Source organism: Pipistrellus hanaki, assembly GCF_964339955.1.
Source record: "Pipistrellus hanaki genome assembly, chromosome: 4".
NCBI classification, from domain to species: domain Eukaryota; kingdom Metazoa; phylum Chordata; class Mammalia; order Chiroptera; family Vespertilionidae; genus Pipistrellus; species Pipistrellus hanaki.
In genome coordinates, this window is record NC_140506.1 from 93,383,300 (window position 1) to 93,401,622 (window position 18,323).

The 18,323-nt window shown below is 57.5% G+C and overlaps 2 protein-coding genes across 2 annotated transcripts; both read left to right on the plus strand.

Moving 5' to 3' along the window:
* The first annotated feature begins 2,750 nt into the window (after positions 1–2,750).
* PGAP6 (post-GPI attachment to proteins 6) lies at positions 2,751–13,995 on the plus strand. The gene is made up of 13 exons (XM_084880494.1): positions 2,751–3,032; positions 6,237–6,414; positions 6,494–6,686; positions 6,905–7,032; positions 7,241–7,509; positions 7,604–7,923; positions 8,738–8,828; positions 8,909–9,032; positions 9,469–9,605; positions 10,185–10,363; positions 10,436–10,582; positions 11,482–11,598; positions 12,254–13,995. Exons 1-13 carry the CDS (start codon positions 2,906–2,908, stop codon positions 12,548–12,550), a joined length of 2,307 nt encoding a protein of 768 aa, XP_084736620.1. The 5' UTR covers positions 2,751–2,905; the 3' UTR covers positions 12,551–13,995.
* Positions 13,996–14,146: 151 nt separating this feature from the next.
* MRPL28 (mitochondrial ribosomal protein L28) lies at positions 14,147–17,330 on the plus strand. Its single transcript, XM_084880520.1, is given in 7 exon segments — positions 14,147–14,258; positions 14,419–14,716; positions 15,417–15,569; positions 15,879–16,013; positions 16,103–16,189; positions 16,882–16,971; positions 16,974–17,330. Coding segments are annotated over 6 exon segments (780 nt in total). The 5' UTR covers positions 14,147–14,258; positions 14,419–14,428; the 3' UTR covers positions 17,001–17,330.
* The last annotated feature ends 993 nt before the right edge of the window (positions 17,331–18,323 follow it).

Here is an 18,323-nt window from a genome sequence, read left to right on the forward strand (position 1 = left end):
CTGTGGACTGAAAGGTCCCGGGTTCGATTCCGGGCAAGGGCATGTACCTTGGTTGCGGGCACATCCCCAGTAGGTGGTGTGCAAGAGGCAGCTGATCGATGATTCTCTCTCATCGATGTTTCTAACTCTCTATCCCTCTCTCCTCCTCTCTGTGAAAAATTAATAAAATATATTTTAAAAAAAAGAACCTGTCAGAATGGCCAACATCAACAAATCAACAAACGACAAGTGTTGGCGAGGTTGCGGAGAAAAAGGAACCCTCGTGCACTGCTGGTGGGAATGCAGACTGGTGCAACCACTGTGGAGAACAGTGTGGAGTTTCCTCAAAAAACTGAAAATGGAACTCCCATTTGACCCAGTAATCCCACTTCTAGGAATATATCCCAAGAAACTAGAAACACCAATCAGAAAGGATATATGCACCCCTATGTTCATAGCAGCACAATCTACAATAGCCAGAATTTGGAAACAGCCTAAGTGTCCGTCAGCAGATGATTGGATCCAAAATCTATGGTACATCTACACAATGGAATACTATGCTGCCATAAAAAAGAAGGACTTTTCATCATTTGCAGCAACCTGGATGGAATTGGAGAACATCATGCTGAGTGAAATAAGCCAATCGATGAAAGAGAAACACCACATGACCTCACTCATTTGTGGATAATAAAGAGCATTATAAACTGATGAACCAAAAGATAGATATAGAGACAGTATATCAACAAGTAGACTGTCAAATTACAGCGGGGAGGGGAGGAAGATCTGGGGGAGATAATAGATCAACCGAAGGTCTTTTATACATGCATATAAGTACAACCAATGGACACAAAACTCTGGGGAGGGAGGGGATGTGTGGGAGGGAGGGAGGGGGGCAAAAAAAAATCAATAAAATATATAAAAAAAAAATTTTTAATTAAAAAAGGGGTATCTTTCAGGGAAAGCCACTTCAGGAGGCCTTCCTTAAGAATGGAGAGTTTGCATTGAACCTGGATTTTAAAAATACCCAAGTTTAAGAAACAGTCAAACAATTAGTTTTCATCAAATTCTTCTCACCAATTTTAGCTCTCTGGAGTATTGTTAATGAAATGAATAGAAGCGTTAATTGAAAATAATAATAAATTTTTGACATATTCAAACCGGAGCCCTCTAAGCTACTGGACATTGAATTCATTCTAAAAATGAATAATTTTATTGAGCAATGTCAAACTGCCAATCAAGTTGTCATCATTCATCTTTCTAGAATTGTCAAGTTTGATAAGAAAAACAACTGCTAAAAAAAAGGAAAATTAATAAGAACCATGGGGGCAACTACTAAATTGGCCTGTTGAAAATGAACTCCTTAAGAAATGCTCCACAGGGCACTTCTGATATCTATTTGTATTTCCTTTCCTGGAACTTAAATGTAAAAATCTTACTCTTGAATGTGAAGCTGTGAGCTCAGGACTTCTTGGGCTCAAGTCTTGGTCTTTCCTTATAAAGTTGTATTTGAAGAAATGTGACAATTGTGGCAATCACATACCCATCATTATAGTCTATAATGAAAAACTGCATCTTCTACTATCCTGACATGTAACTGCTCTGCTCTTTGTCAAAATCCATATCACACTTTGTCTCCCAGCTATGATTTAATTAAAAACAGAACTATTTAAAAAAAAAAAAATAATGGCCCTTTGTAATACAAGGTGCAAGACTGTCCTCTCCAGTTCATGGCTCGGGTTTTGTTTGGTTTTTACTTCACTTAGGTAGTTTTTGTTCTGCAGAAAACGTTTCACCTAGTTGAATTTTCCAGGGTTGCCTCTAAAGACTTCTGAGATTGGGGCCATATTTAGACATGCCTTCGCTTCTCCAAGACTCGAAAATCTTAGCCAAGTTTTCCTCTAGTCACCGATCATTTCCTATTTACGCTTGAGTCCTTAGTGTTTGGGATCTTTCCCTAGGTAAAGGGTGAGGAGTTAGTCCCACTCACCAATGTGAAATTCCCATAAGTCTATTTTCAAATGTGTGTGTGTGTGTGTGTGTGTGTGTTTACACTCGTTTCAGCTTCGCGGAGTGACAGCCCTGGAGTTCAGCTCTGGGGGGTGCAGAGCCTTGGGGAGGCAGAAACGGGTGTGGGGCTCGCCAGCCTGTGAGGGTCTCCGCTCCAGCCATCCCTGCCTGCCCCGCCGCGCCCGGCCCACGATTCAGTGAACCCACAAACACTCGCGTGCCGTGGGACCACCCGGCGCCTCCGGGAACCCTTGGGAGCTCCCTGAGCATCTCCCGCCGCCTGGAACCTCGTGTGCGTTCTCATTCCCGCCCCGAATTCCCGCCTCGGCCCCTGGCCCCCGCGCGCATCCATCCCGCCGCGCACACCCCGTCTGCGCCTGCGGTCCGTCTGCGCCTGCGGTCCCCCTCCGCCCACGGCCTCACTGACCCTTTCCCTGTGCACCCTCCGCCCCCCCCCCGGCGGCCCCGACCGCGTCTGCCCACCTTCCCCCGACCCCGGCCTCGGGTCCGCTCCCCAGCCCCGCGTCAGCCCCACGGCACAAACCGCTCCACACCCCGCACCGCACCCCGCGTCACCCTGATCCCACGTAGCCCTGATGCCGCATCGCGCACCGTCCCGCTCAGCCCCGCATCGCACAGCGACACCCCTTTCCCCCTCCCCCGCCCTCTTCCAATCCCCCCGCCGCGCCCTCCTCCGGATCCGGGCCCCGCGCCCCCCGCGCCCCGCGGCCCCCGCTCCGCGCTCCCCTCCGGCGGCTGCGGGCGGGGCGGGGCCTCGGAGGCGGAAGTGCCCCGGGCGCCGGTGTCTGGGACCGGCCGGGCGATGGGAGCCGGGGGCAGGGTGCGCGGCGGCTGCCGGGGCGGCGGGAGCAGGTGGCCCAGGACGCGGGCCGGGTAGTGCCAGGCCGGGCGCACAGCCATGGGCCGGGCGGGGAGCGGGGCCCGGGGAGCCGCGGCGGCGGGGGCAGCGGCGGAGCCGCTGCTGCTGCTGCTGCTGCTCCTCGCTCGGCCCTCTCCTGCCGCCGCCGGCGACACCAGTAAGAGCGGTGAGAGAGCGGGGCTGGGGCGCCCATCCGCCGGCAGGGGCTCCGGGTGGGCTGGGGGCGCGGCGGGGGCGGGGCCGGGATTGTGACTCACCTGGGGGCATTTTTGCTCTCACCTGGCGCGGGCTCTGTGCCCAGGTCCCCCCACCCCGGCTTGGGGGCGTAAGTCAGTCTCTTCCGTGTTCGAGCGATCGGGGTGTATAGGACGCGCTCGTCCCCTCCTCTGTCCCAGGTTCGGGTTCGGCCTAACGGACCCCTTGGAGCGCGTCCTCCCTCTCTTCCTCCTCCTAACGCTGGGACGTGGTGGAGGGCGGGGGCGCGAGGGGTCCAGGGGGACTCAGCTGAGGCTCCAGCTGAGAGGCCGCTGAAAAGAAGGGTTAAGCAGTGCGGCTGGGGGAGGAGGGGGGCATTTGGTCTGGAGAAGGAGCAGAGTTAAGGGAAAGTTGCACAGATCCTGGAGTAGGGGCCCAGGTGGGTGTCATGTTTCCAGTTTCCACCCTTCCCACAGTGACCACCGCCCGAGTGCAGCCTTTCAGCAGCTGCCTCACTTCCTGGCGGGAGGTGGCCCTGAGGAGCTGGGTGGGCGAAGATGATTGGGAGGAAATGGGTACTTCACTGGCGCTGGTGAACTTGCTTCCCTCCATTTGCATTTCTGCATCCTTGAGAGACCCCAATCTCCCCGGACCTGAGAGGGTGCCTAGACAGGAGGCGCTGACCATGGGGTTCTGCCTGGGGCTTGGGGTGTTACATAGCTCCCCTGTCTCCCATGGCCTGAGACACCCAGGGGAACAGGAGGCCAGTCTGGCAGGGCTGCTTTGCAAAGGCCCAGGTGCCCTCCCTCCCTGGGAAGTTAGGCAGCTGTATCCAGCACAGCCTCGGACCAATTCACCTTGATCTTGGTGCTCCCAGCCCCTCCTCCTTTTCTGAAATCTTGCTCCTCCAAGCTCCTGTTTCTTTGAAGACTGTGCCTTTGGTTTCTGAGCTTGAAACGAAAGGCTGTTTCTCAGAGATGACTCCTGATTAAGTTGCTCCATGAGATACTGCCACCCTTGTTTTCTCCATCCTTGGGGCTGGAGTAGGGTGAGGGGTCACTGGTGGACAGTTTATAGAGATGGAAACCTGGGGCAGCCCCTCACCTCCCGGGCCTGCTGGGGGAGGGGGGGCGGGGACACAGACAGCAATGCAGCGCTGGCTTCTGGGAACTATGGGTCTGCAGGGGTCCTGGCGTGGAGGGTGCCCTCACTCAAGTTCCCAGGTCAGGCTCAAGAACGTTCTTTGTTCTCACAACCTGTGTCCTTGGAGGGGGCTCTGGGGCAGGGCAGGGGTACAAATGGCCCTTACTCCCTGTTATCAGAGATGTGACTTCCGCATTAGGCTCAGACTGATGTGTTAATGGCTTGGCATGTTTACCAAGATAACAGTGTGAGCAACTTGGGAGGGGAGATGGGGCTACAGAGATTAGGGGGTATCCTGGAGGGGCTCTGTAGCCCTGGGAGTGGGGACCACTGCATCTTAGGGTGACCTTGAGCACACCTCTGATCTCTTGTGCACCTGCTGAGATGTCACAGCTGCCAGCTGGGTTCCAGCTGTCCTCCAGCTGGTGCTCCAGGGCTGGCGGGGCCAGAAGGACTTGCCTCTCTCAGGTCAGAGGGCTGTGCAGTGCAGTGTGACCTCCGCTTTGGGATCCCCTCCAGAGGCTAGCCCCACTGGCTGACTGTTTCTCTAAGGCCCCCTGGTCCTGAGGTGGGGGTGGGGAGCTATCCCGTCTTACCTCCCAGCCTTTGGCCCTCGTCATATCATCCTAGGGGCTGCAGAAGCTTCAGGAGGAACTTGGTGCTCGTTGAGTGGCTCCTAGCCGCTCACCAGGTGGGACCTGGTGGCCAGCAGACACCCAGAAAGCCTGGAGTGTGTCCTATGTGGAGCCTACCTCTACCTAGCCCCCCCTGTTGGGCTCCTCTGGAGCTCAGACTCTGTGAAAGTAGGTTGTTATATTTTCTCAAGGTTCCTCCGTTGGAAGGTCAGGAGGCTGGCAGGAGAGCCAGCTGCTCTCCTGGCTCCCTCACCTGCTCACCTGACTCACACTGAAGGGGCCCAGGGCCTGCTGCTGGGGTTGTGAGCCAGCAGCTCCCTGCAGGGTAGAGGGCGGCACCCCCAGCCTGGAGGAGGGTGAGGCTGCCCTCTGCTGTGTCCACAGGGTATTTCTTTCAGAAGCTCTTGTACAGCCATTCACCTTGGAGGGAGGGACACCCAAGGGGAGGTGCTATTCACCTGAACCAAATCATGAGGAACCGCACCCAGAGAAAGGGTTGGATACCCAAGGTCATGGGGGGGGGGGGGGGGTGAAGCAGGTGCGCGCGCACAAGGCCTGAGCTGGTACTGGGTTCAGGATCCCTGCCATCCATCTTAGGGAGTTGACTGGACCCCAGGCCTGGTAATCCACCTATGGGAGTGCAGAGCAGCCTGTTCTGTGGGAGTCCCAGTAGGGAGGGTCCTGGGTGGGCACCCCTGCTCCCTCATGGGGCAGGTGATTACACTGTAGGACCCAGACATATGCTCTCATGGAGGTTGTGCCTAGTCAGTGGACACTCCAGGGGGCCCTAACCTGGATGGGGCTCAGGCCTTAGTGCTGAGTCTCAGAAGCTGCTCAGAGCTGCTCCAGGAAATGTTGGAATGACAGGAAGTGAGCAGGGAGGGCAAGTTTTTGGAGTGTGTCAGGGCGGGGAGCGGGGGGCTGAGGCCACAGAGGTGGGGACTGAGAGTCCCTGCAGGGATTGGGGTGTGGGGAGCCCCAGGGAAAGCCCTGGGCAGAATAGGGGCCAGGTGTCCTCTGGTCCCCAGGGCTGGAGAGGTTTCCAGCCTGGGGTCCCCTCCACCCCAGGGTCTCTGCATGCCACCTCTCTGGGTGAGGGGGCTCAGGCTGTGTCCCAAGTCATCATGGGCCTGAACTCCCTCACTTGTCAAGTGGGATCAATTGCCAGAGGCAACTTCCAGGGGCTGTAGGGGGGCGGGACAACCACCTCTGCCAAGGTGAAAGCTGGAGTGCCAGGCATCCCAGGCCTCTAGACCAGCCCACCGTGGCTTCCCTCATCCTTCCTCTCTGGGGCCACGCTGGGGTGAAGGGCCTCTGAATTCTCTGTTTGCCCCGCACATGGGGGTGGGGGCACCCTGGGGCACCCCTGGTCCACTGACAGCGCTTTCCTCCCGCAGACACCAGGCTGGTGTCGGAGCAGTTCTCGCAGTCCCCGCAGAAGCTGTCTTTCTACAGCTGGTATGGCAGCGCCAGACTCTTCCACTTCCGCGTGCCCCCGGACACCGTCCTGCTGCGCTGGCTGCTGCAGGTGTCCCAGGGCGGTGACCCCACGTGTGCAAAGGTGGAAATCACCGTGTAGGTGCCTGCCCGCCCGCCTGCCCGAGCCTGGCCCGGGGCCGCCATCTGATGCCTGCCCTGCTGTCCCCACCTCCAGGTACTTCCGATATGGTGCCCCTCCTGTCATCAACCCACTGGGGACCAGCTTCCCTGCCAACACCTCCACGCAGCCCTCCTTCCTCATCAAGATGCTGCAGAGCAATGCCTCCATCAACATCTCCCACCCGGCACCTGGGGACTGGTTTGTGGCCGCCCACCTGCCCCCCTCGTCCCAGAAGATTGAGCTGAAGGTGAGGGGTCTGCTCGTTAGAGATAGAGGGGCAGGACACATCCATGCAGGAATGGCTGGTCCCTGTTATTTACCTCCTCGGGGGCAGACCTTGTCAAGGTCCTGCTGTAGCCCTGCCTCCCCACCCGCCATCCCCAGCTAGGTTCCCTGGTCCTGCCCTCCCCGCCCAGCCTGGTCCGGGCTCTCTGCTCCTGCCCCATCCTCTCATTCTCTTCCTAGGGCTTTATTCCCACCTGTGCCTACATCTTCCAGCCTGACATGCTGGTGGTGCGGGTAGCCGAGGTCTCCATCCTGGAGCCCAACACTCCCTTTCCACAGATTCTCCTCTCCCGCCCCAGCTACCTCAAGTAAGTGAGGGTCTTGAGGGAGGCCCCGCCTCCGGGCTGGATGGAGTGGGCGTCACCACTTCCTCGCTGGGTGAGGAAGGCTGGTTCTGGGTTCTGTGTCTTGGGATCGTACTGGGAAGTGGAGCAACCACCCGGAGTGTGACCAGTGAGGGGGGGCGGGTCACTGGAAGTCACAAAGCCTGAGCGAGGCCACCCCCCTTGGCTGCAGGATCTTCGTCCCCGAGTACACCCAGGAGCTGCTGCTGGAGCTGCAGGGCTGTGTGTCCAACAGAAGCCTGGGCTGCCCGGTGCACCTCACTGTGGGCTCAGCCACCCTGCCCGGCAACTTCCAGAAGGTGCTCACCTGCACTGACCCCACCCAGACCTGCCGCCTGCTGTTGCCCTCGCCACCCTGGGACCGGTGGTTGCAAGTGACAGCCAAGAGCCTGGCAGGGCCTCACACGCTGGTGGCTTTCAGCACTTTAGCTTCTCTCACAGGTGGGCTGCATGGGGAGGCGGGCTGGGCGTGGTTCTGCCCCCTGCCTTCGGTCCCCAGCCCTTTCTCCAGCTGAGCGCCTCGTCCTCCTGTCAGTCTGCAGGCCTTGGATCATGAACTTCCACCACCTCCTGCAGAACAGTCCAAACCAGAGCCGCAACACTTCCAGCAGCCTGCTGCCCCCAAGCCCCGGCTACCAGGACCTTGGCAGGAGCGGCCCTGCGGGGGGCGGCCCCTTCTGCCTTCTGAGCTACCAGGTCATGCGGGAAGACGTGGACGTGCTGTCTGTGCACTTCAGGCCCCTGGACAGGGCCTCCGTGCTGGTGCAGTCAGACATGCCTTCGGTGATGCGGCTGCACCTTAACACGGGCATGGACAGTGGGGGCTCCCTCACCATCTCCCTGTGGGCCAACAAGGTGAGACCTCATGGCCCCGCTCAGCTCAGGCCTCACATGCTCCCAGGATGAACGATGCTGCTCAGCCTTCTGCCCTGACGTGATCATTGACACTGGGCTGGGGTGGCATTTCCGGTACCAGAGTGACCCCAGTAGTGGGCCTTGGACTGGAGTAGGAGCACCACGTACAGAAAGGGAGGCTTGTTTGTTTTGTTTGTTTCTTTTTAAAAATATATATTTTATTGATTTTTTTACAGAGAGGAAGAGAGAGGGAAAGAGAGTTAGAAACATCTATGAGAGAGAATCATCGATCAGCTGCCTCTTGCACACCCTCTACTGGGGATGTGCCCGCAACCAAGGTACATGCCCTTGACCGGAATCAAACCCGGGACCTTTCAGTCCCCAAGCCGACGCTCTATCCATTGAGCCAAACCGGTTTCGGCTTGTTTGTTTTTTAAATCCTCATCTGAGGATGTGTTTTTCACTGACTCTAGAGAGAGAGGGAAGGAGAGGGAGAGAGAGAAACATAGAGGTGAGAGAGAAACATCAGTTGGTTGCCTCCAGTACCAGCCTTGATTGGAAATTGAACCCGCAACCCTTCGGTACACAGGGCAAGGCTCTAACCAACTGAGCCGCCCCAGCCAGGGCTGAGAGGCCTGTTCGATAGGCCCCTGTCAGCAGTGTGAGGGCTGTGTCTCTAGAAATGGGACTTCGGGCGGGATCAGGGGCCGGGTGTTGCCTGGCCTGCAGGGGAGGGTCCTGGGAGGGCAGTGGGAGCCACAAAGAGCGCCCAGCATCAGACTTCGGATTGACACTGCACGGCCGCCCCTTTCAGAGTGTGATTGCCAACAACACCTTGGTAAAGGTCTGCGTGAATGCTGCCTCACCCTTCCTCGGCTTCAACACTTCGCTCAACTGCACCACAGGTATGGGCGGGAGCCTCTGGCTGCGTGACCCGCCAGCCTCCCCAGCCGCCTCTTACGGGGCCTTCCCGCTCCCCCCGCAGCCTTCTCCCAGGGGTACCCCCTGGCTCTGAGCACCGCGTCTCGCAAGGCCAACCTCGTCATTCCCTACCCCGAGACGGACAGCTGGTACCTCTCCCTGCAGCTCGTGTGCCTTCAGAGTCCTGAGTAAGTAAACTTGGGGGCCAGGGTGGGAGCCGCCCAGAGCTGCCGGGTGGGGGAATCATTGCATTCAGGACCGCGACTGGGCCGCCTGCGTCGGAGCCTGAAAGGGGCCCAGCTTCCTATACGCCGCACGGGATAAGTTGCCTTCCGGGAGGTACGAAGTTCTTTCCTTTCCACATGGCCACCCCTCCCCGGGCAGGCCCGGCAGTCAGTCTCCTGAGGGGACTGGTTCAGCACAGCCCTAGCCAGACGGGGATGCGGTGTGGTGCGAAGGGGAAGGAGCATCTTGGCTTCTGTGGGTCTCACGGCTGCTGTCTTCCAGGGCCCAGGGCCTGGGGGTCTCAATTCTGGGCTCCTGTGTCCAGTCATGACTGGAGCCCTGGCTGAGACTGGCCAGCAGACCTCGGCAGCCAGCTCTCCTACGGCCCCTTCCTCGCAGGGAGTGTGAGAAGTCTTCATTGCTCGTGGAGACTGCCTTGTCTTTGGTGCCCTGCTTGAATGACTGTGGACCTTACGGCCAGTGCCTCCTGCTGCGCAGACATGGCTACCTGTATGCGGGGTGTAGCTGCAAGGCAGGTGAGGGCCAGGCCTGGATGCCTCCAGACAGTACTGTTGACTTCTCAGCCCTGTGCCTTCCTCTCGGAGCCCATCCACTCTGCCAAGGCTGAGAGCACCCTCACAGAACAAGAGCAAGTGCCCTCTCGCACTCCTGCCACATGCTCCCCCAGGCAAGCACAGGAAGACACCCCCAGAGATGCTACTGCCTCTGACCGTGGCCTCTTCTGCCCACACCCGCCCACAGACATGTCCCATCCCTGACTCCCACCTGCCTACATCTGCCCCAAACCTGCCCACACGTGTCCCATACCTGCCCCATACCTGCCTTCTACCTGCCCCACACATTCCTATACCTGCCTCACACCTCTTTACACCTGCCCACGCCTGCCTCATAGCTGTCTGCCCCTGCCCACACCAGCCTATACTTACCCACGCGTGCCCCACTACCTACACCTGTCCTCGCCCGCTCCTCGGTGGGAAAGGGACTTCTTTGCAGGGCTGTGGGTGAGGGTGGGCGCTGAGGTTCAGAAGCGCCTCCCCCATTAGCCTGGCCTCAGCCGCCCGCCCTCAGCCCGCTCGGCATCGCCCTGCCCACAGGCTGGCGTGGGTGGAGCTGCACGGACGACAGCACAGCCCAGACCGAAGCCCAGCAGAGGATGGCGGTGCTCCTGCTCACCCTCAGCAACCTCCTGTTCCTGGCTCCCATCGCCCTCTCTGTGCACCGCTGCCTCCTGGTGGAGGCCTCCGTCTACGCCTACACCATGTTTTTCTCCACGGTAGGCTTGCCTGCTCCCTTGGGGATGGGGTGGGGGGAGGTCTGGGCCTCGGCTCACCGCCCTGCCCTGCAGTTCTATCATGCCTGCGACCAGCCGGGGGAGGCTGTGCTGTGCATCCTCAACTACGACACCCTGCAGTACTGCGACTTCCTGGGCTCCGGAGTGTCCATCTGGGTCACCATCCTCTGCATGGCCCGGCTGAAGGCAGCCTTGAAATACGTGAGTGGCCTCCTGACACCCGCGTCTGGGTTCTGAGGGAGCAGAGGCCCTTGCACGCTGAGGACGAGATCAGAAAGAGGGTTCAGCTGCTGCCATTAGAGACCTCCCATCTTTCTTTTTCTTTTTTTCTTTTTTTTAAATATATATTTTATTGATTTTTTTACAGAGGAAGAGAGAGATAGAGAGTTAGAAACATCCATGAGAGAGAATCATCAATCAGCTGCCTCCTGCACACCCTCCACTGGGGATATGTGCCTGCAACCAAGGTACATGCCCTTGACCGGAATCGAACCTGGGACCCTTCAGTCCGCAGGCCAATGCTCCATCCACTGAGCCAAACCGGTTTTGGCGACCTCCCATCTTTCTTAATGACCAGTCTCCCTTTGGAAGAAGCCTCGGGCAGCTGGAAGGGACAGTGCTGGCTGCTTAGAGGATTCCAGAAAAAAGAAGGTGGAAGATAGAGTTAGGCAAGGACCTTTCTAGCCTGTTTCTCTCTCAAGGCTCTATTTAAATCGGATGCCTAGAGCCCCAACTCAGGCCAGACCTCCCTGAGAAGCCCCGGATGTGCTCCTGGAGTCTCTGGTGCTGAGAACACTTTGGAGCTTTTTCTGCCACCGCTGGGCTTGGCTGATGGGGACATGTGACCCGGTGTCCTGCCTGGCTAAGTTGTGCCTTAGGATGAATCAGTATCTGGAGGAGAGGTGCCTCCCTCCCTGACAGTGGAGCAGAGCAGCGTGCCAGCAGCTCCAAGGGCGCGGGCAGAGGTATTGGGGGGCAGTGGGCCAGTAGCAGGATGACCAGCATGCCCAGACCCCATGCTCCTGCTGGACCGGGTGCCATCACAGACAACGTTGGCCTGGGTTCCTGTGACCCTGTGCTCGTCTATGTGCCTTGCTCAGGTTCTGCTTCTCCTGGGCACGCTGGTGTTCGCCATGTCCTTACAGCTGGACCGCAGGGGCGCCTGGAACATGATGGGGCCTTGTCTCTTTGCCTTCGTGATCATGGTCACCATGTGGGTAAGGAGCGCTTCCCAGACCCCTCTCCTGGTAACTGGAATAAGAGAGTGTTGTCTCCCCACAGACCCCTGCACTGGGGGAGGAGAGCCTGGCCACTGATTCTGGCCATGTTCCTGGTCCTGAGTCTGAGTTCTCTCTCCTCTCTCTCTCTCTCTCTCTCTCTCTCTCTCTCTCTCTATATATATATATATATATATATATATGTTTGGTTAATCCTCACCTGAGGATATTTTTCCATTGATATTTACTGAGAGAAGTGGAAGGAAGAGGGAGAGACAAAGAGAAACACCAATGTGAGAGAGACATCAATTGGTTGCCTCCCCCACATGCCCTGACCAGGGCCAGGGATCAAGCCTGCAACTGAGCCCGTGCCCTTGGCCAGAATCAAACCCAGGAACCTTCAGTCTGCAGGCCGACCCTCTATCTACTGAGCCATACCGGCTAGGGCAAGTCCCCCACGTTTGCTGAGGCCTGGGCACTGGCACTCCAGGCCTGTGTGGCTTCATGCTGAGGCCCAGGCCTGAAGACCCGGCAGGTCTCTGTGCCTTTGAGCCCCTTCCAAGTGATGCACATCCATGATCCTGCTACCCATGGGTGGGCCCCTGGGTGGGAGCTGCAGCCCCTGTGCCAATGCTCTCGTGATGGTTCCCTCCAGGTGTACCGCTGTGGGCACCGGCGCCACTGCTACCCTACCTCCTGGCAGCGCTGGGTCTTCTATCTCCTGCCTGGCATCTCCATGGCCACTGTGGCCATTTCCATCTACACCTCCATGATGACCAGTAGCAACTATTACTATACCCACAGCATCTGGCACATGCTGCTGGCGGGAAGCACGGCGTTCCTGCTGCCACCACGTGACAAGCACACTGAGCCCTGGACCTGCTCACAGAAGCTCACCTGCCACTATCAGATCTGTAAGAACCACCAGGAGGAGCTGTACACGGTGACATGATGCAGCCAACTCAGGGACCTGCACAGCTTCGATGACAGCCTCTCCAGCCAAGGGCAGGACCAAGGGAGAGGGACCCTGTCCAGACAGATTTCCGACGGAATAAAATGGCCCTGCTCACCCATGTGCTTCCTCCTGCCTAGGAGAGGACCACACCCCCCAATTCCCTAGTGCTGCCTGGCTGCCAGCTTACCCCATCCTCTGCTGGTCCCAGCTGGTACCTGCAATAGCCCCTGGGGCCAGGGCCTGGCTGCCTGGAGACCACAGGTGCCATTGGGAGGCAGGCGCTGTGTTCTGCGGGCCAGGGGACGATTGGAGATGTGGAGAGCGATTCTCTCATCACCCTGTTCTCCTGTGAGGCTGTGCTGTGAGACCCAGGTGGGCAGAAGAGGCTTGAGCCCACCTCCCACCGACCTCCAACACACTGAGGCCTGGAGCTGTGCCTCTGAATGCCAGTTTATCTTGGGTATGGGGATGCCCCCTGCTGATGCAGTTGCCCTGGGGAGAGGTGACGTGGCCACCAGAGAGCTGATTGGCACTGGGGGACCTAGGGTTCAGCTGCCAGGAGTGGTGACCCGGGAGAGGCTGGCTTCTGGCTATAATGCCCTCCTCTCGCCCTCCCTTTGGTTCTCAGCTTTGAAGCTGCAGGCCCCTGAGAAGAGCTTCCTGGGAAGGGGGCCGCCAGCTGCTCTGTGGGTGCCAGCAATGTAGGGTATACTCTGCTCCAACTCTGTGTCCCCACCCTGCCCCTGGGCCCTTGTCTGCTGAGCATCCTCTTGATTTGCTGTCAGGAGTGGAGGTGATGGCTGCCTCCCTGCACTGGCCCAAGCATGTGTTTGGTTAGGGGGCTGCTAGAGAGACATGGCCCAAACCTTTCTCTCTCTTCTGTGGGGGAAGCAAAGTAAGGGGCGATGATCGCCCCAAGAAGCAGTTCCCTGCCCCTTCCCAAGGCAAGAGCACAGGGGGCTGCTGTATGAGGGATATGGAAAGGGTCCTGGGAAGCATCTGCCACTGAGGCCAGGCTCAGAGCCTTTGGGGCTTCCTTCGGGGTCTTGTCCAGGATGTAGCCTCACTAGAGGTCTCCACTTCCAGTCACTCTGCATGTGGCCAACATAGCATTCGCTAGGCTTATAAAGGGGAAACATTTGTATGTGGTGTGTTTTTTTTGTTTTTTTTTTTATAAAACTATTTAAGACTAATATATTTTTAGCTCTGACTTCATTGTGATTCGTTAATTTAATATTCTACAGTTATATATACTTTTAAAATCCTCACGCAAGGTTATGTTTAGAGAGGAAGGGAGAGAGAGCAATGAGATCCTTTGCCTCTCCTATGGGTCCTGACAGAGGATCGAACCCGAAACCCTTTGGTGTATGAAATGGCGCTCCAACCAACTGAGCCGCCCCGCCGGGGCTACAGTTATATTTCAAGGCAAAAGTTTTTACTTTTTTTTTTTTGCTCCTGGAAGGAGAGAAGGTAGGCCCGGGGATGACAAGTCCTGTCCCCCAGGCTGTTGCTCGCCGAAACTGGCCTTTGTGGACGGTGCCTAGCGCTGCCTCAGGCTTCGCGGGGTATTTTTCACGGTCCCTAACGGCGGAAAGGTGGGCGGGATAGCGATAGAGTGACGGGCTTTGCGGCCAACCAGTGACGGGCGGGGAGCACGTGACCGCAGCACAACTTCCGGTTCCGGCGGGGCGCGGAGCTCGGAAAGGTACTTGGGTTCTGGCGGGTTGTCCCACGCTGAGAGGGGAGGTCGGGAGCCGGGTTAGCTCGGGGGGTTTGAGCTCGGGGTTGGGGTAGGGGTAGGGCTGGGCTAGAGTCCGGGGTTTAGCCGGGCTGCGTCGTGATGGCGGTCTTCTGCCCCCTGCCAGGCTGGCCGCGATGCCCTTGCACAAGTTCCCTGTCTTTCTATGGAAGCGGTTAAAGTTGCGGGAGGGCATCTACTCCCGCCTGCCCCAGCACTACCTTCGCTCACTGGAGGAGACGCGGACGCCCACTCCCGTGCACTACAGGCCACACGGAGTCAAGTTCAAGATTAACCCCAAAAATGGGCAGCGGGAACGCGTGGAGGACGTGCCCATTCCCCTTTACTACCCCCCGGAGTCCCAGCTGGGACTCTGGGGCGGCGAGGGCTGGATCCTGGGCCACAGATATGTCAACAACCACAAGGTGGGTGCGCAGGGCAAGCTTCAGGGGGACTTGCCCGGGGTTTTGCTGCTCTGGACACCGGGCTGGGCTCCGAGGTATCCGGAGAGCACAAGGGAGACCGACCAGTCCCAGGAGGGCTTACAGTCTGGTGAGACAGCTCCCTCCAAGGAGCATGCTAGAGTGAAAAGGCACAGTTCTAGGGAACACAGCTCTTTGTAAGACCAACACAGGGTATGATCAGGAACAGCAAGTGCAGAGGCCCTACGGTTGTGGCACAGATCAGGTGTAAGGACGGAGAGGCCTGTGTGGTGAGGGGTGAGGGGTGTCTGCAGTCACCTGTCAGCTTGAATCACCATAGTTTGCCTTTGATACTTCTGACACAACCACCTCCTCATCGCATTTTGGAAGATAGACACTCATGCTGCCTTTGGTGGTAAACCTGGAGGGAGGGATTGCTAGCAGCGCCCTCTTGGGGAGGCCTCCCAGGCTGGCGGCCCCCTTTGCCTTCTTGGTCCCTGGTGTGGCATGTGATAACTCATGTAACATGTAGTTATGATTGTGTGTGTAGTGTGTCCGGAACACATACCAGCAACCTTGGGAGTCTGGGGAGCCAGATTGGCTGGGTAGAAGCTGACTTCTGAATGGGCAACCAGGTCTGTGTTCTGAGTCTCTGCTTTGTTGGGAGGAGCAGCGATACTCATGAAGACTCTTGCTTTCTCAGCTCTCGAAGAGGGTAAAGAAGGTGTGGAAGCCACAGCTGTTTCAGCGCGAGCTCTATAGTGAGATCCTGGACAAGAACTTCCCTGTGACTGTGACGATGCGCACCCTGGACCTCATCGACGAGGCCTATGGGTTTGACTTCTACATCCTGAAGGCAAGAGGGGTCTGATGGTCCGTCAGAGAGGGGAGGCTAGGTCACAGCAATCACTGGGGCACGCGGGTCTCTGGATGGAGGGTCAGCAATGAGATGTGAATGGGACCATGCCCCTTTGGGACAGCCCAAAGTTTGTTGCTGTGGGCATCTCTGTTGCTCTCCAGGGCCCAAGTGGACACAGCCTCCCCTTTTCCTGTTCTTGGCTCTTCCTTCCTCTGTTCTGGCCTAGGGACTGCCAGCTGCTGGGGAGTATCCGGGTGGGTGGGATCCTGGCAGCAGCACCTGGCCCCATTCATAGCTTCCTGCCAGACCCCAAAGGAGGACCTGTGCTCCAAGTTTGGGATGGACCTGAAGCGAGGGATGCTGTTGCGGCTTGCCCGACGGGACCCCCAGCTGCACCCAGACGACCCTGAGAGGAGGGCAGCCATCTATGACAAGTACAAGGTGAGGGTTTGGGCCTGGACTTCCGCTCCTCATGGGCCCCCGGGACTGACCACCTGGCCTCACCACATGCTCCTTGTCTGCCTGCCCAGGAGTTTGTCATCCCAGAGGAGGAGGCCGAGTGGGTCGGCCTGACACTGGATGAAGCTGTGGAGAAGCAGAGGCTTCTGGAGGAGAAGGTGAGTTTGTGTGAGTGCCAGCGGCCAAGCAGACAGATGGGGAGGGAGGAAGTGCACTGCCTTGAATGAGGGGCTGCCCACACCATATGGGCTTGGGAAAGAGCTGCTTCGGCCCAGCTCCCCAGCCGGAGCCACAGTCCTGTGGATTCCACATGGCACATTCCCGCCCCTCAGGGTTCTGACTCTCTCCTGCTCCCTCTGGCCCACTTCATAGGTTCAGGGACAGAAAGTCTCTCGATGATAAGAGCTGGAATCTTGCACTGTTGGTTTACGTAGCCACTTAGCATCCCGCAGGGTCTTCCCAGTTGAGACCTTTGTGTCTGTCCCTTAGGAGCGTGTGGAGCCTGTGGTAGCCGCCTGGACAGAGAGCCACCACCCCCCCCCCCCCCCCCCCCCCCCCCGGCAAAGCAGCTGGCTGCCTCTGTTCCCTCTGTTTAGTTTCAGCCGTTTCCATTAAGCCCCAAGCAGGGAAACCAGAGGCAGGCGCCTCATTCCTGCATCCCCAAGAGAAGGCTCTCTGTCTCATGACAGGACACTATCCTCTGGACTGCGGGCTGAGGACCCTCACGAGCTGTGGCCAAGCCTGAGAGGCCTAGTCCTCTCATTGCTAGTTCCTCCTGGTGTTTGGCCAAAGGCAGCTGGGTTTCTGTCCTCCCAAAAGTGCCTCACTGTGACCTGTCTTGCCCCTGTAGGAGCCCGTCCCTCTGTTCAAGGTCTACGTGGAAGAGCTCATTGAGCGGCTTCAGCAACAGGCACTGTCTGAGCCGGCCGTGATGCAGAAGAGAGCCAGCGGGAAGTGACCACAGAGTGACTGACCCACCCTGGCAAACTCACATGCCAGGCTCAGTGTCCCTTGTCCTCTGGCCAGCCCACTCCTCCACCTTTTGGCACTGTAGACATGGTCTGGGGCGATGGAAGAGCCACTGTGGGCAGTGTCTGAACCGTTCTTGTGCGTGCTGGCTGTGAAGCTTCTGGGTGGGGTGGACTGTGTGGAAGCCCTAATGGGCCTCTGGTCCCAGGACCCCTAGTGGTCAGGAGCCTTCTCGCTGCTTCTGAGGTCTCTTTTCCGCCTGCAGCGGAGGCCCAGACAAGGAAGGTTCACCACATTTGGGGTCAGCACGAGTAAAGTATTGAGCTGGGCCATGTGTGTGCTGTTTTGCTTAGAGGATTGGAGTTCTCCTGCATATTCCTTGACCCCATTACCCCCTGCCCAGGGACCCTGGACATGGCTGAGAGGGGTGGTGGTCCCCAGCTGAGCTGTGGGACTAAGATTTGTTTTGAGGTTTTTCTTTCCTCTGGGAGAGAATCCTGAGAAATCGAAGGTGTTCCTTAATAGAGCAGGATGATGCTTGCCTCTCTGCAGTGCACATCCTGCCTGTTTTGGAATGTTTTCCAGAACAGAGGCAAGGAGGCTGTGGCCTGGCTCTGGGAGTGACCATTGTCCATGCTGGCATGCCCTTTGGTGTGGTGAGCACCTCCCATCAGCTCAGAGGTGCAGGGGCCCTCAGAGGGCATTTAGGGGCAGTGTCTTGTGGGGAGAGGCTCTCACAGAAGCTCTCTCAGCATAGCCACCTGGACCTGCAAAGCCGCACTTGATTTTGGGCCAGTCACCCTGAGGCCTTTCCTGCTCTGAAATTTCGGGGTGACGTGGCCCTCTTCCCTGACCCTGGAAGTCCAGCACTGAGAGCCATTAAGGTCCCTGGGAGCACAAGGAGGGTTCCCCTGACTTGGTCCTGACAACTGGCTGAGGGACACTGGGCGCCCCTGAAAGGTGATGTGGAAGTGACAACACCCGGATGTGTTCTTGGTGTCGGAGGCCAGAGAGAGCATGCAGTTGGCCAGTAGGTATGGCTGGTCAGGGGTACAGCTGCAGGAGAGCCCTGGAGATTTCACGGCTCATGAGGTCATCATTAGTCAGGACCTGCCTGGGAGGCATGTCTCCACGATCTCTGTCCTTAGCTGTGTACACTGTCCTAGTCCCACACACTTCCTCAGCCTTCCCATATACACCAGTGATCTCTCATGTAATGCCCCTAATTTATGAATAGTTTTAAAAAATATATGTTTTTATTGATTTAAAATGAATAAAAGGAAGGGAGAGGAAGAGAGAGAAACATCAATGAGAATCATTGAT

Excerpts from the sequence above, each read along its gene's own strand:
- PGAP6 (XM_084880494.1), top strand. The coding sequence starts at position 2,906 with ATGGGCCGGGCGGGGAGCGGGGCCCGGGGAGCCGCGGCGGCGGGGGCA. Across the intron at positions 3,033-6,236 it reads CGGCGACACCAGTAAGAGCG|ACACCAGGCTGGTGTCGGAG; the intron begins GTGAGAGAGCGG and ends TTCCTCCCGCAG. Across the intron at positions 11,599-12,253 it reads TGATCATGGTCACCATGTGG|GTGTACCGCTGTGGGCACCG; the intron begins GTAAGGAGCGCT and ends GGTTCCCTCCAG.